Source organism: Condylura cristata, unplaced genomic scaffold (genome assembly GCF_000260355.1).
Source record: "Condylura cristata isolate star-nosed mole 26May11 unplaced genomic scaffold, ConCri1.0 scaffold00021, whole genome shotgun sequence".
NCBI classification, from domain to species: Eukaryota; Metazoa; Chordata; class Mammalia; order Eulipotyphla; family Talpidae; genus Condylura; species Condylura cristata.
Window position 1 is genome coordinate 8,902,828 of NW_004567122.1, and position 21,012 is coordinate 8,923,839.

The window sequence follows — 21,012 nt, forward strand, 5'->3', positions numbered from 1 at the left end:
TCAGAAAGATTAAATGTATTTACGAGTATTTTGTGAATTTAAGCCTATTTCTGGAAGTTTCTAGCTTTTCTACACTCAATGACCCCAAAGGCCACTAAAAATAATCACTTCAAGTTGGAGTAAGTCAAACCCCTCCAATACCTTGTGTCTCTAGATAATTTTATTTTTAGTTATTTTTCTACAGCATAAAAATGAAGCTTCATAAATTCATTTTTTAACATTTCTGCACACTCTCTCATGTGTTATCGTAAAGAAATTGCAACAATTCAAATAAATCAACCAGGCTTATACAGAGTAGGAGTGTTTACATCATTCTTCCGAGTATTCTTACAAAATATTCTTTTCATAGTGCATTTATTTATGAGATACTCAAGAAAGATGACAATGACACTTCACAAATTCTGAAGGGAAATCTAAGAGAGAAAAACTGTATGTTCCACGAAATGGAAACTTACTTGAAGTAAGTGATATGATTGTTAGGGAAGACTAGAGGAAAGTCTCCTGCTCTCCCCCAAATAATTCTTAGAAGTCAAGAATGAAAATGAAGGTTAAAGGGAAGTATGCTTTATGTTGTTTTTTTTAGTACTAGTACTGAATTACTAGCTTAGCTTTGTTTCTGGAATCCCTTAGTGTATTTGGTTTTCACTAAAGTCCTTCAAATAATTCAGTTGCTAACTGGAGTAGTACTTAAAGGGGAGTATACAGTAACAGAAGGAGTTTTGTTGATGTGACTATATAGCTTCATCAAACTTAGGTATTTTTATTTCCTACTTGATAGATAATACTTTTTCTAGGAGAAATATATGCTACTTAGTAAATTTTTTTTTAAATAAGATTGATAATCATAGTATATCTTCTTTTAAGAATGTTATTAAATAGGAATTTCGAGGGTGGGTTTTTTTTTTCTTTTTTGAGGGGCTAAAAGTAGTAGCCAAACAAAGTTTACCTTTGTTTTTTTGTCATTGTCTCAAAAAGAAAGAACAATGTTAATTAAATTAAAGGAAATTAAATGGCACTGGGTCAATCACATTGCTTATATTTTTTCATTGTCTATAACTCTGTGAGATAGTTTCATTGCCCCTCCTTGGCAAATGGCAGCGGAGTGAAGTTATCTCACCTGCCAGAGTATTACAGAAATGAAAGGTAACACTGAAACTGAGCCTGTGTTCTGAAATCTATGTTTTTGCCCTGGTGCCATGCTGTTACCACTCCTAAAGTGTCCAGGGATATTGTTAGTTTCATTGTCATGGATTTTGCTATTACGGACTACAGATGAATATAGTCCCTTTTTCATTGCATAATTAATGACTATATACTCTCCTCCAGAGCTGAGTAACTTAGGAATAAGATCACACTTCTGATTTGTGAGTTATTATAATGCCCTGCAGTTTCACTAGGCCCCACTGTTAATACCTTGAACACCTTTATCCAAAACCTTGTGTTACTGCTGCTATTGTAGCTGTGCCATTTAAAATCCACTCTGTTGGACAAGAAAACACCACCTTCCTTGGTTTCTATTCCCATAAGACTATAGCCCTCAGAGAAGCTCAACTAAATTTTGGTCCAGACTTTTTATTGGGGTTTCATTTCTTTTTTTCACATTTTTAAATTTTTTCATAATGAAGTAGGGTATAGGTGAGGTGGGGGTAGTGAAAGGTTCACCAGAGACAGAGTGAGGAGAAGAACAGGCAGACTGAAATACACTTGTAACTGGAGCAGTGGACGAGACAGGAGATGTCTGCTTCACCAGATGTGGGTTAGCCCCTAGCTGGCTGGGAGTTCAAACTCAGGCCTTTGTGATGATAGCACTAAGACAACCCCTATGCCCCCAGGGAAGCATTATTGGGGTTTTATTTCATAGGCATCACTGATTGAGTCACTGACCACATGGCTGAACTCAATCTCCAACTCTCCTCCCCTCCCTGAAAATCAGGCTATCACCTGGCTCAAAGCCTCAAATGTCTGGTTACCGGGGTTTGGCCAGACCTTTTCCTGAGGTACCTTGTTAGAATAAACTCAGTTAAGATCTCAGGAATCCACCAACAAACAAAGGGAAAATACAGAGATTTAGGGCTTATCCTCAGGAACTAGGGGTGAGAAAAACCAAGCCAAAAAAAAAGTTTTTTAATACAACAGCTAAGGAAAAGGATGATTAAAAACCACTAAACTGGCCCTCCCTGGTGGCGCAGCGGGTTAAAGCACAGCACTGAGAATCTAAAGCCGCTTCCGTATGAGTTCGATTCCCGCCTGCCCCGGAGGTGACCACATGGCGTGGCAGACCTCTCCTGACCCGCCCACTGCTCCCCTCAGCAGTGTACTTCCTCGATCTGCCTGTTCTGTTCCCCACTGTCTCTGGTGAAGCCTCTCACCGCCCCTGAGCCTCTGGCCTGTACCCCAGTTCTGTATGTACAAATAAATAAATCTTTAAAAAAAAAAAAAAAAAAAAACCACTAAACCAACCTATCGAAATGAACATCATCATCACATCAGATTTTTCACATATCAGCCAACAAACACATTTATATTAGGATTAAAGGGCACCATGTTAAAACAAACAAATAAATAAAAACCTATAAAGAAATCTAGTGGCCAAATCTATCAACATTAACCAAATTTATGTAAGTATGTCTATTATATTTTAGGAATTTACTACTCTCCTAAATATGTATGAAGAAAGTTATATATGTTAGTTTTAGATTAGATCATGAATTTAAAATAGTACATTTATATTTAGCATCTGAATATAAGATAACTTCTAAAATGACAAAGATTATATGAAAGAAACAGAATTTTAAACCCAAACCTACTGACTACTTGTACGATCCTGTCATGATTTGAAAATAAAGAAAAATCAGGTTCCTACAGTAAGGTAATTATTTCTTTCAAAGTCTTTCATTTTAAACCATACCAGAAATACTATCATTTCTCACAAAAATATATTCTAGTACTTACAACTCTTAATTCCCTAATCTAAAATACATATGACTTGCCTGGTTTGTTTAAGGTGAAGGAAGAAATCAGGCCTCTGAAGAGTAATGTGACTTGTATTTGACCACCTTCACTGCCACTCTCTTACCCTACCTCTGCCCTACATCACAGCAACCCCTGCAGTACTCCTGCAGATGCCAGGGGCCCCACAAGTTCTCATAAACTAAAATTCATGTATTGTCCATTATTTTTACTAAGAACATATTGTATGTAGAAATTTAAAACACTTCTCAAACTTAAGAGAATCGTTCCATAAATTCACATATCATATGTGAAGCACACACACATTTATGTCCTGTGTGAAAGGTCCTAATTTCATTCTCCAAACATGCTTCTTCATCTGGAAAATACATTCTTTCTTATGCCAAATAATCTCTTAATCAATCACAGCTTTTAAGGAAGCCATTTTAAAAATCAAAGCAAAACATTTTTCCTAGAAAGAATTCCAAAATATGCTTTATTATAAGCCCATATAAATTATAAAGGTAAATTTTCAATACTATGAGATAGCTAAAGCATGAACTTCTACATACTGAGGAAATGGAGCATTCTAAGCAAAGCCTACAGAAAATGAACTTCAGAAAAGCATTTAGAAGTATTTCCAAATCATACTGTAATGAAGTGTTAGTGTTTCCACTGTAGAAAACAGAATGTCTGTTTGATTTCCTATCATTGAAGGTATTTTTTAATTACATTAGTTATGTCCTAGCTCAATTTAAGAATAATGTAAATAGGCAGAGTCTTCCAACCACTGATGGAAGGTTAAAGGATTCTTCTGTTGCAAAAGAATGGAATAGATAAATAGACAAAAATAATGAAAATTACCATTTTTAATTTGAGCAAGAATTTAAATAATTATTGTCAAAGATAATAAACAGTAATTTCGTGAGTGGTAAATTTGTGTTGCTGAACACCATTTCTTTCTCATTTGGTTGTTGGGGAAATTTTTCTAAGGAAAACATTATCACTTTTTACTTGAAAATTGTCTTTCTTCAGCCTATTTAGAAATAATTAAAAACATCGTTTAGGGAAATCTTGTCATTTTTAACTTGACAAAGTATAAACATAGGTAAATTCATAAAAATAAACATGTCTTTGAACTACAGTCAAACATGTTTAAAGTATTACTTAGGTTTTAAATTTCCCTGTGAGTTAAACGTCTGTCCATTCTGCAAATGAACTGAGTGTTTAATGAGATTACTGAGAAAATGAAGATGAAAATGAAGGGAGGTGGCAGAATTGGCCCATGCCCTTGCTTTAGGAAGAGAACTTGCTTTAGGAAGACACCAGGCATACACTTGTGTGTAAATCAGAAGCCAAACTCGTGGAGCTTGTTATTTTTGAGGAAGAGAGATATTAAGAATATTTGCTTACAAACATTGCTGTGTGCTCTGAAAAGCAAACAAAGGATATTAAAGGAAATATTAATGTGTCTCAATTTAGATGGGAAAAAGGAAGGCTTCTCCAACATTACAACAGAATAAATGATAGATACTGTTAGAGGTGTCAGTTTGTCCCAGTGAGAATATGGAATAGGAACATTCCAGACTGAGAAAGTTACAGAGGGGAGGATGCCAAGAATGAAAGTGTTTGGTGATTTTCAGGAGTCAATGTGACTAAAACATGGTGATGTGTGGAAGGTGTTACATAGTGAGGGGAGAGACAGAGAAGCCAGGGTCATTCATGCAGGGTTTGTGACTATCAAGAATTTTGTATTATATCTTCAGTGGGAGTAAAAGAGATTTATAGGAAGTCACATGATTATATTTGTGTCTTTTACACACTACTTTGACTGCTATGTAGAGAATGGATTAGAAGAACACAAGAAAGGAAATGAGCAGATTAATTAGAAAGTTACCTAGAAAGCTATGGAATAAAATGGTAAATGGAGTAGGGTGGTGATGTAAAGCTGGAGAAAAGTGGGTAGATGGAAGACATCCTGTACATAGTATTGATAGGCAACCAGTAATGGAGTGATTTCAGGAGAGGGTCAGGAAACAAATATCAAGAATAATCTACTTTTTGAATTCTGCAGCTGGCTGATTGATGATAGTATCATTTAATAACATGGAGAACCTTGAAAAACGAGCATATCAAATGGATCCAAGAGGTGCCAGCACCCCTCTTCCCATTGCAATGTGTTTAGCTCCAACACAAAAGTTGTCAGAACTGATGAGTAGAGTTCATAAGCACATACCAACTGTGGCCATAATATGTACAGCACACAACAAAGACAGGAAGGGATCAGCAGCAGCTAGGAATGGATAGATAAGCTGTGCAGGGAGGCTGGGGTCAAACTGTGAGGGTCTTGTATGCCCTACAAAGAAGTCTGAACAGTTACTCAAGTAGTGACCAACCATTGGCAACCTGTTTCCCTTCTGTGTTCAGGTGCTTCATGCACTTACTTCACCTCCAGTTGTTATTTAGGCTAATAAATACAGCTCATCTACTTTTTCTATGTCCCTTTGTAGCATATTTACACAATTCAGTGCATTTAGCAGCTTGATACTGTAGTTCTCTGTGAAAATTGATCTTTGGCATGAAGAAAAGTCATGACTCATTCACAGGAAGCCTGTTTGGGTGGAACTTTTGAAGATTATAAAGCAATTGAAAAAAACAGAGAAAAATAAAATATCATTCATGAAAAAAAAATACATGTCATAACTGACGCCAAGATTGTTCTTTTTATAAAAGGCATGTTTCATCTTTTATGCCCATGCAATTTTCCTTGATGCATCGGGATGATAATGGACTATCTCAAGTGGAGATGAACAAACACAGCTATACAAAGTGATCACAGATGTCCTCCAAAATAATCTAAACCTCATGTAGATTTATTTTTGGAGTCATAGACCCAGTCAGAACCAACTGAACAGACTATTATGACATTTGATTATGTATCTTACAAGTCTGTGTGTGGGTATGGTAAGTAAATTTGAAACTACCTTCAGGTGCCTTTGGGTGGGTGTGGAGTGGTCACACACATCTGAAGGGTGTGATCTGTACCTCTAAATCATGGACAGTGGTATAAACCAGAGTTACCTCAATCAATCAATCAATCAATCAATCAATCAATAAATAAATAAATAAATAAAACAAATGGAAAAGGGAAATAAACCAGAGAAACCTCACTCTGTTGTAATCAGCCTTTTCATGGCTGTCAGGATATTCTTTCATATATCATGAAACCATATTTATACTTTCATTTAAAAATTAAAGAATTTTAAAAATAAATGAAAATAAACTGAACTCATTTTATGCGTAAAAGCTTGGCTTCAGATCAACTAAGTTCCCAGAATAATTTTTGTTCTCTCAGTATCTTCTACTTTCTCTGTAATCAGGGCTAGACTTTAAAGAAGATTGCACCATAAAATTTTAAGACATTATTCAATGGAAAGATAGGCTTCACAGAGGCAGGGAACATGGTATTTCACTGGCCCACAGACAGGGACTAGAAAAAATGAGGTGACTCGGAGCAAAGTGGGCATTGGGGAAAATAAAATACTGTCAGTGGGATTAGTGAACTCAGAATGTGTTTTGTCCCTCTAACAAATATTGATTTTCTTCATGTGGAGTGCTGAGTGTTGCTTATAACAAGGGTTTTTCATTTAATTTGTGGAAATCATGAGCAATTAAAGAACTGAGGGCTTGGGCAGGTTGTGAAAAATTCAGGCTCTGTCAAATTCCTCATAAGTCACTAGTCCTGTCCAACCACCTCCTCAGAACAAAAGCATGGACATAAAGACTGGTGGAATCCCAGTAGGCTTCATGACTTCAAGATATCCTCAGATCTCACTTTCATTTTACCATATGATGAAGTAAGCAGAGAATTTAAACAAATATATTTATAGTACTTATTTAAATGTATTTTAAAATTGCAGTGAAAAATAGGATCACGATAAATCTTCCCACATTCTCATTACCATCTGCTTGGCTTTAGGAGCACGGCATTCCAACCGACATGGGCTATGCAGTGGCACCTCATCACTCGGGTGTGTACCCTGTACATGTTCAACTTTATGAGGCCTGGAAGAAGGTTTGGAATATTCGGATCACCAGCACTGAAGAGTACCCACATCTGAAACCAGCTAGATACCGGAGGGGCTTCATCCACAAAAACATCATGGTAAGCTTTCTGCAGCGTCTGCAGTATGGGTGGGACATTGCCCCACCATGTTGACAGTCCTCACTTGAGAAAGAACAAAAGAGAAGAGCCAAGTGCTAAAAACTTAAAGCTCCATGCTGCAGGAAGTATGTCTGTCGTAGCTACACAAAAGATGTTTTGATTTTCAAGTCACTTCTTTTCAATTTCTTGAATGTAATATATATATATATATATATATATATATTCTTTTTTTTTTAATTACGCTATCTACTGTAGGGAGGCACTGGTATTTAGGTTGCAGATGATTTATAGAAGCCCTAATTTCTTCAAAAATGTTACTTAATAAAAATAAACTTTTTAATAAAAAAATAAATAAAAAAAAAAGTTACTTAATATATAAAACTAACATCAACTCTCTATATATTAACCATGCTGCTCTCTTATAAGTCAAAATGTTTTACTTTACCATGCCAGACTAATCATTTAATCATTACCAGCCACATTGTCCAATCTCTCCAAAGCTTCTCTGTGTGCATGTGTTGCTTTTCACACTGGTGACCAAGGGCATGTTGTCAAAATATGTTTTCACATAATACTTGATGAGATTTCCAAGAATAAGTAATTAAATACTTTTTGGGTACTAACGAATGACTAATAATACAGGTTCTTTTACTTCCCCCATTGCCAGTCCAAGTTTGCATGGGTTTCTGCAAGTGCTCTCCATTCTATTCATTGTCTTTATTTTGGTATTGTCTCTATGTCGGTTTTGTTCCATTTTCATACAGTTTTGGTTAGTATAGATGTGTAGTATAGTTTGAAATCAGGGAACATGATACCTCCATTTTTCTTTTCTCTCTGGATTGTTTTGGCTATTTGGGGTCTTTTGTGATCCCATACATATTTTAGAATTGTTCTATTTCCTTGAAAAATATCACTGGGGTTTTGATAGTATTACATTGCATCTGTAAACTGCTTTAGGTAATACTGCCATTTTAGCAATATTTAATCTTCCAGTCCATGGACACAGAACATCTTTCCATTTTTTACGTCTTCTTTTATTTCTTTTAGCAGTGTCTTCTAGTTTTCAAAGTCCTTCATTCTTTTAAGTTTATTCACACATATTGCATCCTTTTTGATATAACTAGAAATGGGACTATTTTCTTAATTTCTTCTAATTTACTGTTTGTATATAAAAATAACAGATTTTGTGTTTGATTTTGTATCTTTCTACTCTATTATTTCTAATAGTTTTGGGGTAGAGTTTTTGGATTTTCTATATATTTTATCATGTCATCTGCAAATAGTGATGTTTTCACTTATTTTTTCCCAGTTAAGTTTCTTTTTTACTCTCTCTCACTTAATTGTTCTAGCTCAGCACTGTGTTGAACAATAGTGATAAGAACAGAAATCAATGTCTAGTTCCTAATATTAGAGGAAATGTATTTATTTTCTCAGCATTGAGAATAATGATAGTCTTTATTATGTTGAGATACATTTCTTTTATTCCTATTTTATTGAGTGCTCTTATCAAAAGTGGGCATCAAATTTTATGAAATAAAGCTGTAATCCCAAAATTACATAGCTCTGTAAACAAATGGCAAATTGGTAACACTTGAAAAAAATGAATACATACATACATAGAAACTAAATTTTTCCCTAAATCAGAAAAATTCAAAGCAAACTGGCAAATGTTTATGGCTCCCCAGATTGAGCCTCACACACTGGAAAGAGACATCAGGTAAATGAAAGGGAGAATAGTTCTCTGTCAAATTGTTTGTACATATATCACCCTCTAGAATCAGGAGTAACTAATTTCTTTTCAGATGGTTTTCAGTATCTGCAAAACTTGAAGAATGGATAATGATATTAACTTGGGTCAACCACTATTTTGATTTTGTCCTCAAAAAAAAAAAAAAACACTGTAAATGCTACAAGGAACAAAATGGCCATATTTTATTCCAGTCTGCCATTCCTTTTTACTGAAAATGAACTCACTGTCCCCAAGCTTCCAGCCTTTTGACTAGAGAGAGGTAAGAAGAACTGGGCTGTAATTATAACATACAAGCATTCAGTACCCTTGTGTCATTTTAAAATCATGTGCATTCTTTGTAGAACAGAATAAAAAAAAGTCTCTAAAGACTTTACTCAGTGTTGTTCTCATTTGTTTCTGTTTCTCTCTGTACTGCCAGGAAATTTAAGTCCCATAAGATATCTTCATTTTTCATTTCTCCTGTAATATGTTTTTACCTGCGTTGTAAATGCATGAATATTGCAGGTAATACAAGCTCTAGTGGATTTCTGTATTGATCTAACTTTCACCATGGTTCCACCTCTGCAACAATCCATGGAAAATGTTTTTATTTGCTTTATGGACCCTTAAAGAGAATTTCCAAGTGGGAGGTGTTCAGCAGGGAACTGACTATGCAATAAGAGAAAGGGAACAGGGCTTGGAGTCATCCAGCTTAAAGTTGAGACCACAAGAGCCAATATGCTTCCTAGGAACAGACTGCAATAGGAAAGAGCTGGGCATGAACACACCCACATTGTAGGTCACTCCCCATGACTGTTATCTGAGGTAGGGAAACTTTGTTTTTACAATCCATTGACAATTCAAAGCCAAAAAGCCTTTAAAAAAAAAAAACTCATTATCCTCAATTATCCTCATTATCTTCCCCTTAAGCAGCTACTGATCCTCTAGTTCTGTGCTTCAAACAACACACTGAACACCCCCCCCCCAATTTCAATCAGTCTCTGCATTTGCTTTGCCTTCCTTTTCCTACAACCTAAATTCACTACATTATTTTCATGTGTAAATTGTGGTAGTGGTCCCCACTTTGTCTCTCAATGGCTTTTCTCTCCTACAGCAGTGTAGCCTACAGATAGTGCCAACCTTTTCACCTTTCTAAAATGCCACCTTCATCTAGAACTGCCTAACCTTGATTACTTTCAGTTGTTTCCACACTCCTTAACATTCCCTTCAGGAACCTGAAAACAATCTGGCTTAAGTCTACCTTTTGTTTATTTCCATGTAGCTAAACAATCTGGCTTAAGTCTACCTTTTGTTTATTTCCATGTAGCTAAAACCGACTTATTTCAGCCAGAAGGTCTGTAACAGTAATGTGTTATCATACCTTTTTCTGCTTACTCCTCTTCCTCACTAGAAGGCCCCATAACTTAAATTAACTGAATGTAAAGCATGTCAGTGTCAAGCAGTTCAGTATCTACTCTTATCTTAATCTCCTCCAGGTTCCCATAACAAATCATCTTAGCACTCTGCTAAGAACATGCTACATTTCAAGGTGATTGAGCCCCAAACAGAGTCTGAGTCTCTAGTCCTATTACGTTATCTACTGGAGAGAGGCAGAGACTTCTAGGTAAGAATAGACCCTAATTATTAATTTACTGTTTTTAATACAGATACCCAATGATCAGGATTCCCCTTAATCCTACTGCAGCCTCCTCGATGTTCTTTACTGGTAGCCCCAGAAGAAGTTACTCTAGGTTTAGACCTTAGCTATAGGATATTGACCTCAGGACCCAATGACCAAGATTCTTGTTCACTGTGGCATTCATATCTCCCAGGTACTATCAGCAACTTTAATGTGTCCAGAGCTCACTCATATCTTAAAATTTAAATGTAATAGTATTATATACTCAGAATCAGTAATAAAAGGCAGTCCATAGCAGACCTAAAAGAGGGGGCACAGGACAATGATGAAGGGCCTTTCTCATCTTGACTATACCTCCATTGGCCATCCCAGAGCACCTGGTAGCTGTGAACATTGCAATGAGTGTGACCCGCCCCAGAGTTGCAAAGAAAAGCCCGGCACTTCATCTTCACTGTGTAATTTGAGAAATAGATAAAACTCATATTTCTTTTCCTGTCTCTCCTTTTTCATAGAATCAGCCAGGGAAGCAGGTCCCAAGGATAGCTCTGTATGCTTCCATAATTTTTCAAGCAAGATATACAAACTGAAACCTAAAAGTGATTCAGAATCATGCACTTTTAAAATATAAAACTAATCTAACATTTAACCACACATGAGCAACTCTTTTTAACTTTTGGGTTATTTCTTTTCACCCTTATCTACCTTAAATCTTTCAGAAGCTGGATAGTTTGTGAAGTAGTGATGCTATCTAAAATAAGTCAGAAATGAAAGAACATTAATGTGTTACTGGATTGTTTCATTCATTTGTGGACTATAAATAACTAAAGAAAACACAAAAACTTACAGATTAAAAAATGCAGTGGTTGGGCCCTCCCTGGTGGCGCAGTGGGTTAAAGCACAGCACTGAGAATCTAAAGCCACTTCTGCATGAGTTCGATTCCCGCCTGCCCCGGAGGTGACCACATGGCGTGGCAGACCTCTCCTGACCCGCCCGCTGCTCCCCTCAGCAGTGTACTTCGTCGATCTGCCTGTTCTGTTTCCCACTCTGTCTCTGGTGAAGCCTCTCACTGCCTCTAAATCTCTGGCCTGTACCCCAGTTCTGTATGCACAAATAAATAAATCTTAACAACAAAAAAAAAAATGCAGTGGTTGGAGGGAGAGTAGATAAGATAGGTCACATATTGACACTAGGGCTTTGGTGAAGCATGTTTGCATATGGAGGGGTGAGCTGTGATCCTCAAGTTATATAGTTATGTTAACAAATGGAAAATCATTAAATTTTGATTCTGAAAAATCTACCACTCAGAAAGGATATGTCCTTATGTTCTCCCACAGGGTTTGCAAGGAGTTTAAAATAAGTATTTATAAAAAAGTAAATAAATGCTATCTAAAGTTTTAAGAACCAACTAATGATATTTCCACAAATTTCTAGGGAATATGTTCAATTCTTTTATGATAACTGCACTTTTCTTTGTTATTGTTTTGTACATTACAAGAATGTATGTTTTTCAATGTAGACACCACCAGAGCTAACACTCTATAAATAAACTTAACTTGATTTAACTATTTCACCAAGTAGTTTTAAATATATAACTTTTTCCAATTTACCTATATATGTATAGACATTTATATATATATATATATATAAAGTTCTGATTTACAAAGCAATGTACAGTGTATTCACTGAGCCAAGAAGTGTTTTCTGTAAAAAATTTTCCAAGGCCTAGATTAAAATTTATTATAATATACATTCAACTGAAAGAAAAAGACCTAATATATTTGCAGAAGGCTTACAGGTAATATTTTGAAAACACTTAAAGAATCAAACGTACTTTAAGAATCAAACCATAAAAAAAAACGCTTGATTAGCTTGTGACAGTAAGCAGAAAACCCACCTGCATAATTCTGTAAAATCTGAAGCTCACAAAGTACATTCATTAATATTCTGCTACTTCAAATGTGCAGTGAGAAACACAGGCCATAATGAAGTCATGTAAGTTTGAGCTGAAGATTGTACCATCTTACACACTTCTAGTTCATACCTTCTTTCCTAGTGGCATTGACATTTTTATCAAGGAAGTTAAAAGAATTTTTAAAAAATCTCTTTATCACATCCCAAATACATAATTGAAGCAAATAATTATTTTCCTATACAAAAGATGAAAAGACGACCTTTTACTAAGTGATCTTTTGTAATTTTGTTGGTGACACTTCCTAAGAATTACTAACCAAATGCATAATATCATAATTACTTTTGGAACTGGCAGGCTTCAAACTTAGAATCTGGGACAATAACTGCAGCTGGCAGTAGTTCTCTCAGGTGAGAGCAGATAATATGATTTGTGTCTCAAATATTTGTTCTAATTTAAAATATCATTTGCTAAGAATCACATTGAGAACTGACTTCATTTTTTAATGCATGTGTAGAATTTGGCAGAAAGTATTATCCTTAAAATTTTTGTCTACTAGAATTACAATATAACATAAACAATTCCACTATTTTTAAAGTCCCTTTTTCCTTCCTTTTTGTTTTATTTCTTAAAGTGCTGGAATATGTTAGGTCTCATACTGGAAGTACTCACTTGGGAATTTAAAATAGATAAGGGGCTAAAATAATTCAGTCTGTCTTAGTTTCCTTCAATATTGTTGTCATTCTTGCTTTCCTAGAGTGTGAAGGCTTTTAAGAGTTCAATAATGACATCAGCTTGCACATCATCTTCCTGAGGAAAAAAAAAAACTACTTTTCTGCAAAATAATTAGTTGACAGCAACTGCTTCCTCACTGTCCTTTTTTCCTTCAGGTTCTTCCGAGACAAACCTGTGGGCTCTTCACTCACACCATTTTCTACAAAGAATATCCAGGAGGGCCTAAAGAGCTGGACAAAAGTATCCAAGGAGGTGAACTTTTCTTCACTGTGGTCTTAAACCCAGTAAGTACTTTGAATTATTCTCCAAATAAATACTGAAAAATGACAGTGCAGATTGAAATTGACCAGACAAAGAGGTCAGGGTTCAGGTGGTTATCAGCCAAACTGATAATGAAGTTCCAGCACTAAAACAGTAGTAAAAATTAATGAACGGGCCCTCCCTGGTGGCAAGGCGGGTTAAAGCACAGCACTGAGAATCTAAAGCCACTTCTGCATGAGTTCGATTCCCGCCTGCCCCGGAGGTGACCACATGGCGTGGCAGACCTCTCCTGACCTGCCCGCTGCTCCCCTCAGCAGTGTACTTCTGCCTGTTCTGTTCCCCACTCTGTCTCTGGTGAAGCCTCTCACCCTCCGCATCTCTGGCCTGTCCCCCAGTTCTGTTCTAAATTCAGTTCTAAATTAATAAATCTTTTTAAAAAATTTAAAAAAAATTAATGAACGACATCAAGAAAGGGGAGCAAATACAAGTAACAGGGCTATGAGGAATTGGGATAGACAGGCAAGTGCTCCAGCAGAGCCTAACCTGCACTGAAAAGTGATCCGAAATCCAAGCTTCTCACTTCTATGGAGATTAAGCTTTTTTCTACCCAACTCTCCCCCAACACCGGGGACTGGTTTTTTCATTAAATGGCAATGCTTCTATTACCCTTTTTAATTTCCTACTTAAAGAAAAAGTATAAGCAAAAGTGGGAGAGGAATAAAGTAAGCAAATGTGATCATTTGGGGTACATTTATATTAGATCTGTGGGTTCTCTGGGGGCAGGGTAGCCTATTTTACTGGGCTACTGTTCCTCCTCCACTTCATAATGCTTGTGTGCCAGGCTGCCTGAACCATTTGTACTTATTTCTGGTTGTGTAGAAAAAGAACATCAAATTGCAGTAAGAAGTATAAGGAAAATACAATCACTAACATAAAAAGTAAAGTTAGGCTTATTTAACAGGAGATATATGAGTTTGTCCCTGGTATTAGAGATATTCAAGATGGGGGGGGGGGAATGCAATTTTCCTAATGTGAAAAAAAAATCTATCAACATAAAACTTAGAAAAGATTGAACTAAAGAGAGTGAGTTTGAAAGGGCCCTCTCTTGACCTTAATTTGACAGGTCTGGCAAATAAAATTGCAGGTATTTATCATCATCTGCTTGCATTCTATAACTATATTTTCTCTAACTATTGCTATTTCCTAGAAAATGAGACAGAGGTAAAGATGACTTATCTTTGGGCAGAACCATCTGCTGCATCCAAAATTCAGGGTAGTTTTGAGTACCTAACATTTCACCTTTTAGAAGTTTACCAACTTTCCTTCCTCAAAGATTTTATATATATATATATATATATGTAGGTATGTGTATATATGTGTGTGTGTGTGTATGTATGTATTTCTGATTTTATACCAAAAAGAACTTCTATTCCTTACAAATAGAGGTATCTTTGACATCTTATATGACTTCCTTCTGTTTGTTTGCAATTCAACCAATAATCACAGTTAAAAAATTAAACCTATGCCTGATTATGAATGGAAGACTTAGTTAAAATATTCTTAATATTCTAATATTTTCACCAATAATTTTAAGACTCTTAACCTGTAATCTATAAAATTCTGATGCTTTCTATTTCCTTTAATCAAAGAGTAATAAGACTAAAAAAGATAATCATCTGTTTGATTCTTTTAACCAATAGTTGCTTTGGTGCTTAAGAAACTCCTAGTAGTACTGAAATTTCAGAACTTTGTAGGCCAAATTACTTTCATTTAACATTGAAGAATTTCTAAATTAGATCATTCATAAGATATAATATATATTTTACTAATTAAAAACCAAATATCTTCTTAATTAAAAAAAACTTATAAAGCTTTTCTTAAACTTACATACTAATTTGGACTAATTTAGCACCAAATTATCTACTAATTTGGACTAGTTGAACAAACTCTTTAAATACTTAGTCTATTTGCTACTTTTCAGGCCCTATTAATAATATTTGGTAGTTTTTTTGTACCCTGAAAGGCAATTCATGGAGAATAAAAAGAAGAATAAAACTTCTCCACAAAATGCATTCTTTCTTCACTTGGGAAACTTTCAATAGACAATTAATACTTTCAAATCAAACAGATTCAAGATAAATGACAGGGTTTACCACACATTATATGATAGACAAGTCCGAAGTACCGTCATCTGGAATACTGACCCCAGGCTTTAGAAACCACTGTAATTCTTTAGAGCTCTCTGGAAACCCAAGACCACCCCAATGGAAAGCTGCTATCATTAGTGTTGTTTCTCTTGCAGAATAAAGTATGGCAGGGTGGCCTGTTCCCATGAATTCTACATTCTGTTTTGTGCTAAAATTAAGAAATGTCCAGGTGCAATGAAGCATGCTAGTAATTTAGCGGACAACACTCTTTGTTAGGTAAGAGTAAGAATGAGGAAATCTTGATGGAATACAAGTTCATTTTAGCATCTGGAAATATGAGAATTGCAATTACAGTGACTCTGAAAGATAGCCACTGTAAGCTTAACCAATACCCAGGCCTCAATTAGAAGTATCATTGTCTGACAATGATGAATGAGGTTGGGTATTTACTACCAAAAGGTAGATGGGTCTTAAAAAATCATACCTATACATGTAAATCTACTCCAGATACACTTGAGTTGAATGTTAAAATATAAGCAGGAACTGAATTAATGTACTTTTAAATCTCTTCTTAAGTGTCAACATAACAGCAAAGCACTACAATAGCTTTTATCAGTATCAGGATGGGATGAAGGGTGGCGCACTCTAGGGTCAGAGTTAAACTAGAATAATCACAGCACTGATAACTGCTCCTTGAACAGAATAACTCTCTGGCCTTAAGTGTCACTGTCACCCAAGTATTTTTACTACTAGGGGAAGGAGTGCTAACCAAGTGAATTTAATGTGAATAGTTACAAAGTCAAACAGTGGCTTTGTCTAGGAGAGAGAAAACCTTAGCTGTCTTCAAATGAGTCCTTCCAGTATCACTGGCCTACACACCTGATGTGGGTTGTTGCAGAGATTTTTTTTTTCCTCAAATGTTACTAGTTTGTAAAAATGTCATTTACATAGCTATCTAATTTGGGGAGTCCAACTTTACACCGCCACATGTGCACATGCCACTCACCCTCCACCAAAACCCCAGTACCGTGACCGTGACCCTCACCTCTTCCTTCCACTGTCACTTTCTCCTTCTAGTGTCCTCCATTTTTCTTGTAATTGAGTCATGGAATCAGCTTAAATGCCCAAGAACAGCTAACTGGATAAAGATATTGTAGAATATATACTTACTGGAATACTATTCAGCTGTTTAAAAGAATGCAGAGGTGGCCCTCCCTGGTGGCACAGCGGGTTAAAGCACAGCACTGAGAAGTGAAAGCCACTTCTGCATGAGTTCGATTCCCGCCTGCCCTGGAGGAGATCCACATGGCGAGGCAGACCTCTCCTGACCCGCCCACTGCTCCCCTTAGCAGTGTACTTTGTCCATCTGCTTTTCTGCTCCCCACTCTGTCCCTGGTGAATCCTCTCACCCTCCGCATCTCTGGCCTGTACCCCAGGTCTATATTAATAAATAAATAAATCTTTAAAAAAATTAAAAAAAGAATGCAGAGGTTTTGATTAATAAATTTCAACCTCCAGTTGGAAGGTGGGCCCATCAGGGTCTTTGAGTCTGGAACCTTAAAGAATGTAATTCTAATTGTTTTCCAATTCTCAACTCAGTTGGCAACATCTTGATTATAGTCTACTTTCCCACATAAATTCTACTATAGGAAAACAATATGTTGATGATAAGAACTTATGGTGCTGGGGCAGTAATTTGTAAAATAAACTTTAAGTTTTCCCCTAACTGATGAGTATTTTCCATGCAACCTGATTTCCAGAAGAGGACCTACTAATTTGTATGGATTTCAGTATTTTGGTCCTTCTATAAATTGTAATTTCCCACTTTAAATTAATATATATCATTCTATTTTTATCTATCAGTTTCATGGTCTTTGCTTATTTGACTGTGATCCTAAGAAATGGGCACTTTCTATCAGAATATTAAATCAGGTTTTGGAGCCTGAAGTTCCTCAGGCTGAGGAACAGACCCTGATGTGCTTACTGACTAATTAAGGAGATCAGGGAGAGTTGCTTCAAGGATTTATCAGGGTTGAGAACCAACAAATTTATTCTAAAGTCACTGTTAGCTACAGACACATTAAAACTAAATTTCTATACAACATATAATACCCGAATACAAATATTCTTGATCAATTCACACTATCTTTATATATACTTTTAAAAATACTGGTTAAAATGGCCAGTTTGTTTATATACCTAATACAAAATAATACACTGAGGATAGATACTAAGAACTGAAATGTATGCAAGTAACAAGAACGATTGACAATAATACAATGTGCCCTCAGTAAACAGAACCTTATACAAGTCATGGCATTACTTGTAAAAAGGAATTCACAAGAATGTACTATCCATTTTGAGGATATAAATATATTTTTCCAAAGAAGACATACTGATGGCCAACAGACACATGAAAATATGTTCATCATATCTCATTTGATAAATGCAATCAAACAACCGCATGATATCACCTCACACCTGTGTGGCTGTTATCCAAAAGACAAAAGTGACAAATATGGAGACAATGCAGAAGCAAAGAAATCCTTATAAACTGTAAGTGGAAAAATAAATTGTTGCAGTCATTATAGAAAGCAGTATGAAGAATCCTCAAAAAAATTAAAAATATAAATCCCAAATAATCCATTTTCCCCATACCAGTATTTACCACAAAACACAAGGACCGTATTTTGAAGAGCAATATGTATGTCCATGTTTCTTACAGCACTGTTCACCATAGGCAAGAACGCAAAACAAACCCAAGCACCCACTGACTGACAAATGATTAAAAAGAGGTGGTGTATATATACACAATAGAATACTATGCAGCTATGAAAGGGTAAAATCCTGCCATTTGCAACAACATGGATAGATCTAGAACCTGATACACTTAATGAAGTAATTTAAAGAAAGATAACATGATTTATTTCTTATGTGGTATATAAAGAAAGCAAACAGAACTATAAAACACAAAGCTAAACTTTGAACTGTAAGACCTCTTAATAGTTTCTAGTATTCTTATTTCTAATTACAAAATGTTGTGATGCTTTACTTATGCCCTTGTTCAATAAATAGACTCTAGGTATTGAGTAATGAACTACTGATACTGTGAATGGTATGCTACTTTTCCACCATAATTGAAAATAAAGTCAGTACTTGCTCTATTTATTAATCCTAAAAAGTTATGAATTGCCCCGAGATTCACACTGTTACCACACTTGCTTTGAATTCAAGTGGAGAAAAATCCTGACAGCCTAGCTGCAAACTACAGAACACCTCAAACTAATAGCAGCTGGTCCCTCTATAGCTATATAACTATACCCTATTATTATTGTGTCTTTATATGCATTTATCGAATGCATCTTCATTTTATATAGCATCATTCCCCACACCTCCCACCCAAATGCTGGACCTAAGTCATACTTCTCTAATTAAAAAAGAATCACAAACCTGTGTCTGACTAGAATGACTGCTTTAAAATAGGAGTAACAGATGAGTGGATGATGATGAAAGTGAAACAAAAAAATTTATGCAGAAGTATTTACAAATATTTATAATCTGAAACTTTTTTTACATAGTAATGAGGAAATTAGACATCCATGAAAATAAACTAGAAGGAATTCAGCAGTTTTAGCAATGGTACCTTAGATCACCAGATTGCCAAAGATTATCACTGTCTTTTCTGTTTGTCTTATTGTCATAAAATATCTATAACATTATTCTTATAAACATTAAACTCACACATACACACTACATGCTACATTTAAAACAGGACAGAATAGTTCGTCGTTCTTTATCCGTACATTCCATATGTCATGTGACACCTACCTCACTGCATGATTACGTGTCTATGCATCTTTTCTCCTATGCAAGTGGGAATTCTTGCAAGAATGATCTATGAGTACTTCATCTCTATGCTTCCCATTGCATCTAGATCAATGTTTTGAATCTAATAAGAAGTCACTAAGTGTTTTATAACCGATTGAATCAATTCACGAATAGTTACGTTTCCAGGAATCATGTGATGTAGTACTTTTCCAAATGTGAATGATAACAAGTCAAGCTTTAATGAAACTAAGTTCTGGCAGGTTCTCGGTTTGCAATTATGTGAAATTCAGGATGCAGGAAATTTTTAATCAGCCCCAAATATTTGTCAGGTTGTCACAAGTGTTAAAAAAAAAAAATAGCCTGAAACTTAAGATCATTTACTTGGTCACTTAATTTTAGGCTCAAGCTGACTCCCATCCTACTCTGTTGAGAAGCTCAGCTCTTTTTTTTACTCTGAGTTCAGTGCTTCCACCACTACATCACGATGCTTCTGCTTCTGCTTCTGTTAAATTGGCCTTAAATGATGCACATTACCTCTTCTGTGACTCATCCCCTGGTACGAGGGATGCGTGTGAATGGCTTAAAATTTCTGGTCATTATCTAAGAAAAAGCAAGTCATCTCCATTTTAGGTGAAAAGTGAAGTTTAAGTGCTTTTTGAGAAAAAGCATAAGCAGTGATAGCTTAGGGGAAATGTCGAATGTACTTTTAAAGAACTATGAATAATAAACCATGTAGTTTTCATCTTAGAAGAACAAGCCCTGTTGGTGTTACTTATAAGTTGATAAAACTTAAATTTGTAAAGCCAAGCCATTTTATTTCACCTATTTGCTTCCCCCCAAATTGTTCTTATTAGTAACTGTCTTCGCAACTAACTATGGTATTGTATAATTACTTGCCCCTGTGAGATTAAGAAAGCATGTGAATATTTTCTTCATTTCTACAGCTAAGAAAAATATGAATGTGCTAATGGAATACATATTATTGAAGCATTTAAGGAAATAGATGTTAGGCTCAAGAAATGAATGCAGTGTTATTCTTTGTTTAGTTCTTGGCTGTTTTCATATAACTTTTACATGTGCACCTTTTACCCCACTAATACAGAATGAGGTGTAATACACTAACCCCAGTCTGTTATCTCAGCTTATGCCTTAAGAGCTGTTGCCTCAGAGTGGAATGCCTTTCTGAGCTCACAGGTATCTTTTCATAGAAGACTTCCTGGACTCATCAGTTTCTCCTGTGTTCTCACAGCATATGAACACAACCCTAGCATAACCTCCTAGAGTTATCTTGCTCCTGTAGTTTGTACATTCTTTGACAGAAATCATCGTGTCTTTTTTCTATTACTAGCCACAATATATTGAAAAATAGCACACAGTCCTCAATAATCTGCCATGCCTATTTTGCACCATCCTTTGAATGTGAAGGAAAATCTGGTTTTCCTGGAAGTAACCAATTATAGAATTCCTTTGAATCAAAAGAACTTGCATTACTGAACTTTGATTTCTCACCCAACATGGCATTCAGAGACAGCCTTTGAAAGCCATTAAATGTATTTTAAAATAATAAATTTCACTCATAAGAAGAATAAAATATTATTTTAAGTATACTGATATACTATTTCTTAGGCTCTTAGGCTCTCAATCTTTTA

General features: G+C 35.6%; 1 protein-coding gene across 3 annotated transcripts in view; it reads left to right on the top strand.

Moving 5' to 3' along the window:
* NDST3 (N-deacetylase/N-sulfotransferase (heparan glucosaminyl) 3) overlaps nt 1-21,012 on the top strand; it is a 139,699-nt gene that overhangs the window by 64,965 nt on the left and 53,722 nt on the right. For all 3 annotated transcript variants that reach the window (XM_012727971.1, XM_012727972.1, XM_004686630.1), the window contains exons 5-6: nt 6,929-7,114; nt 13,283-13,411. In XM_012727971.1, coding sequence (XP_012583425.1) covers nt 6,929-7,114; nt 13,283-13,411 — 315 coding nt within the window. The remainder of the gene's footprint in view (nt 1-6,928; nt 7,115-13,282; nt 13,412-21,012) is intronic.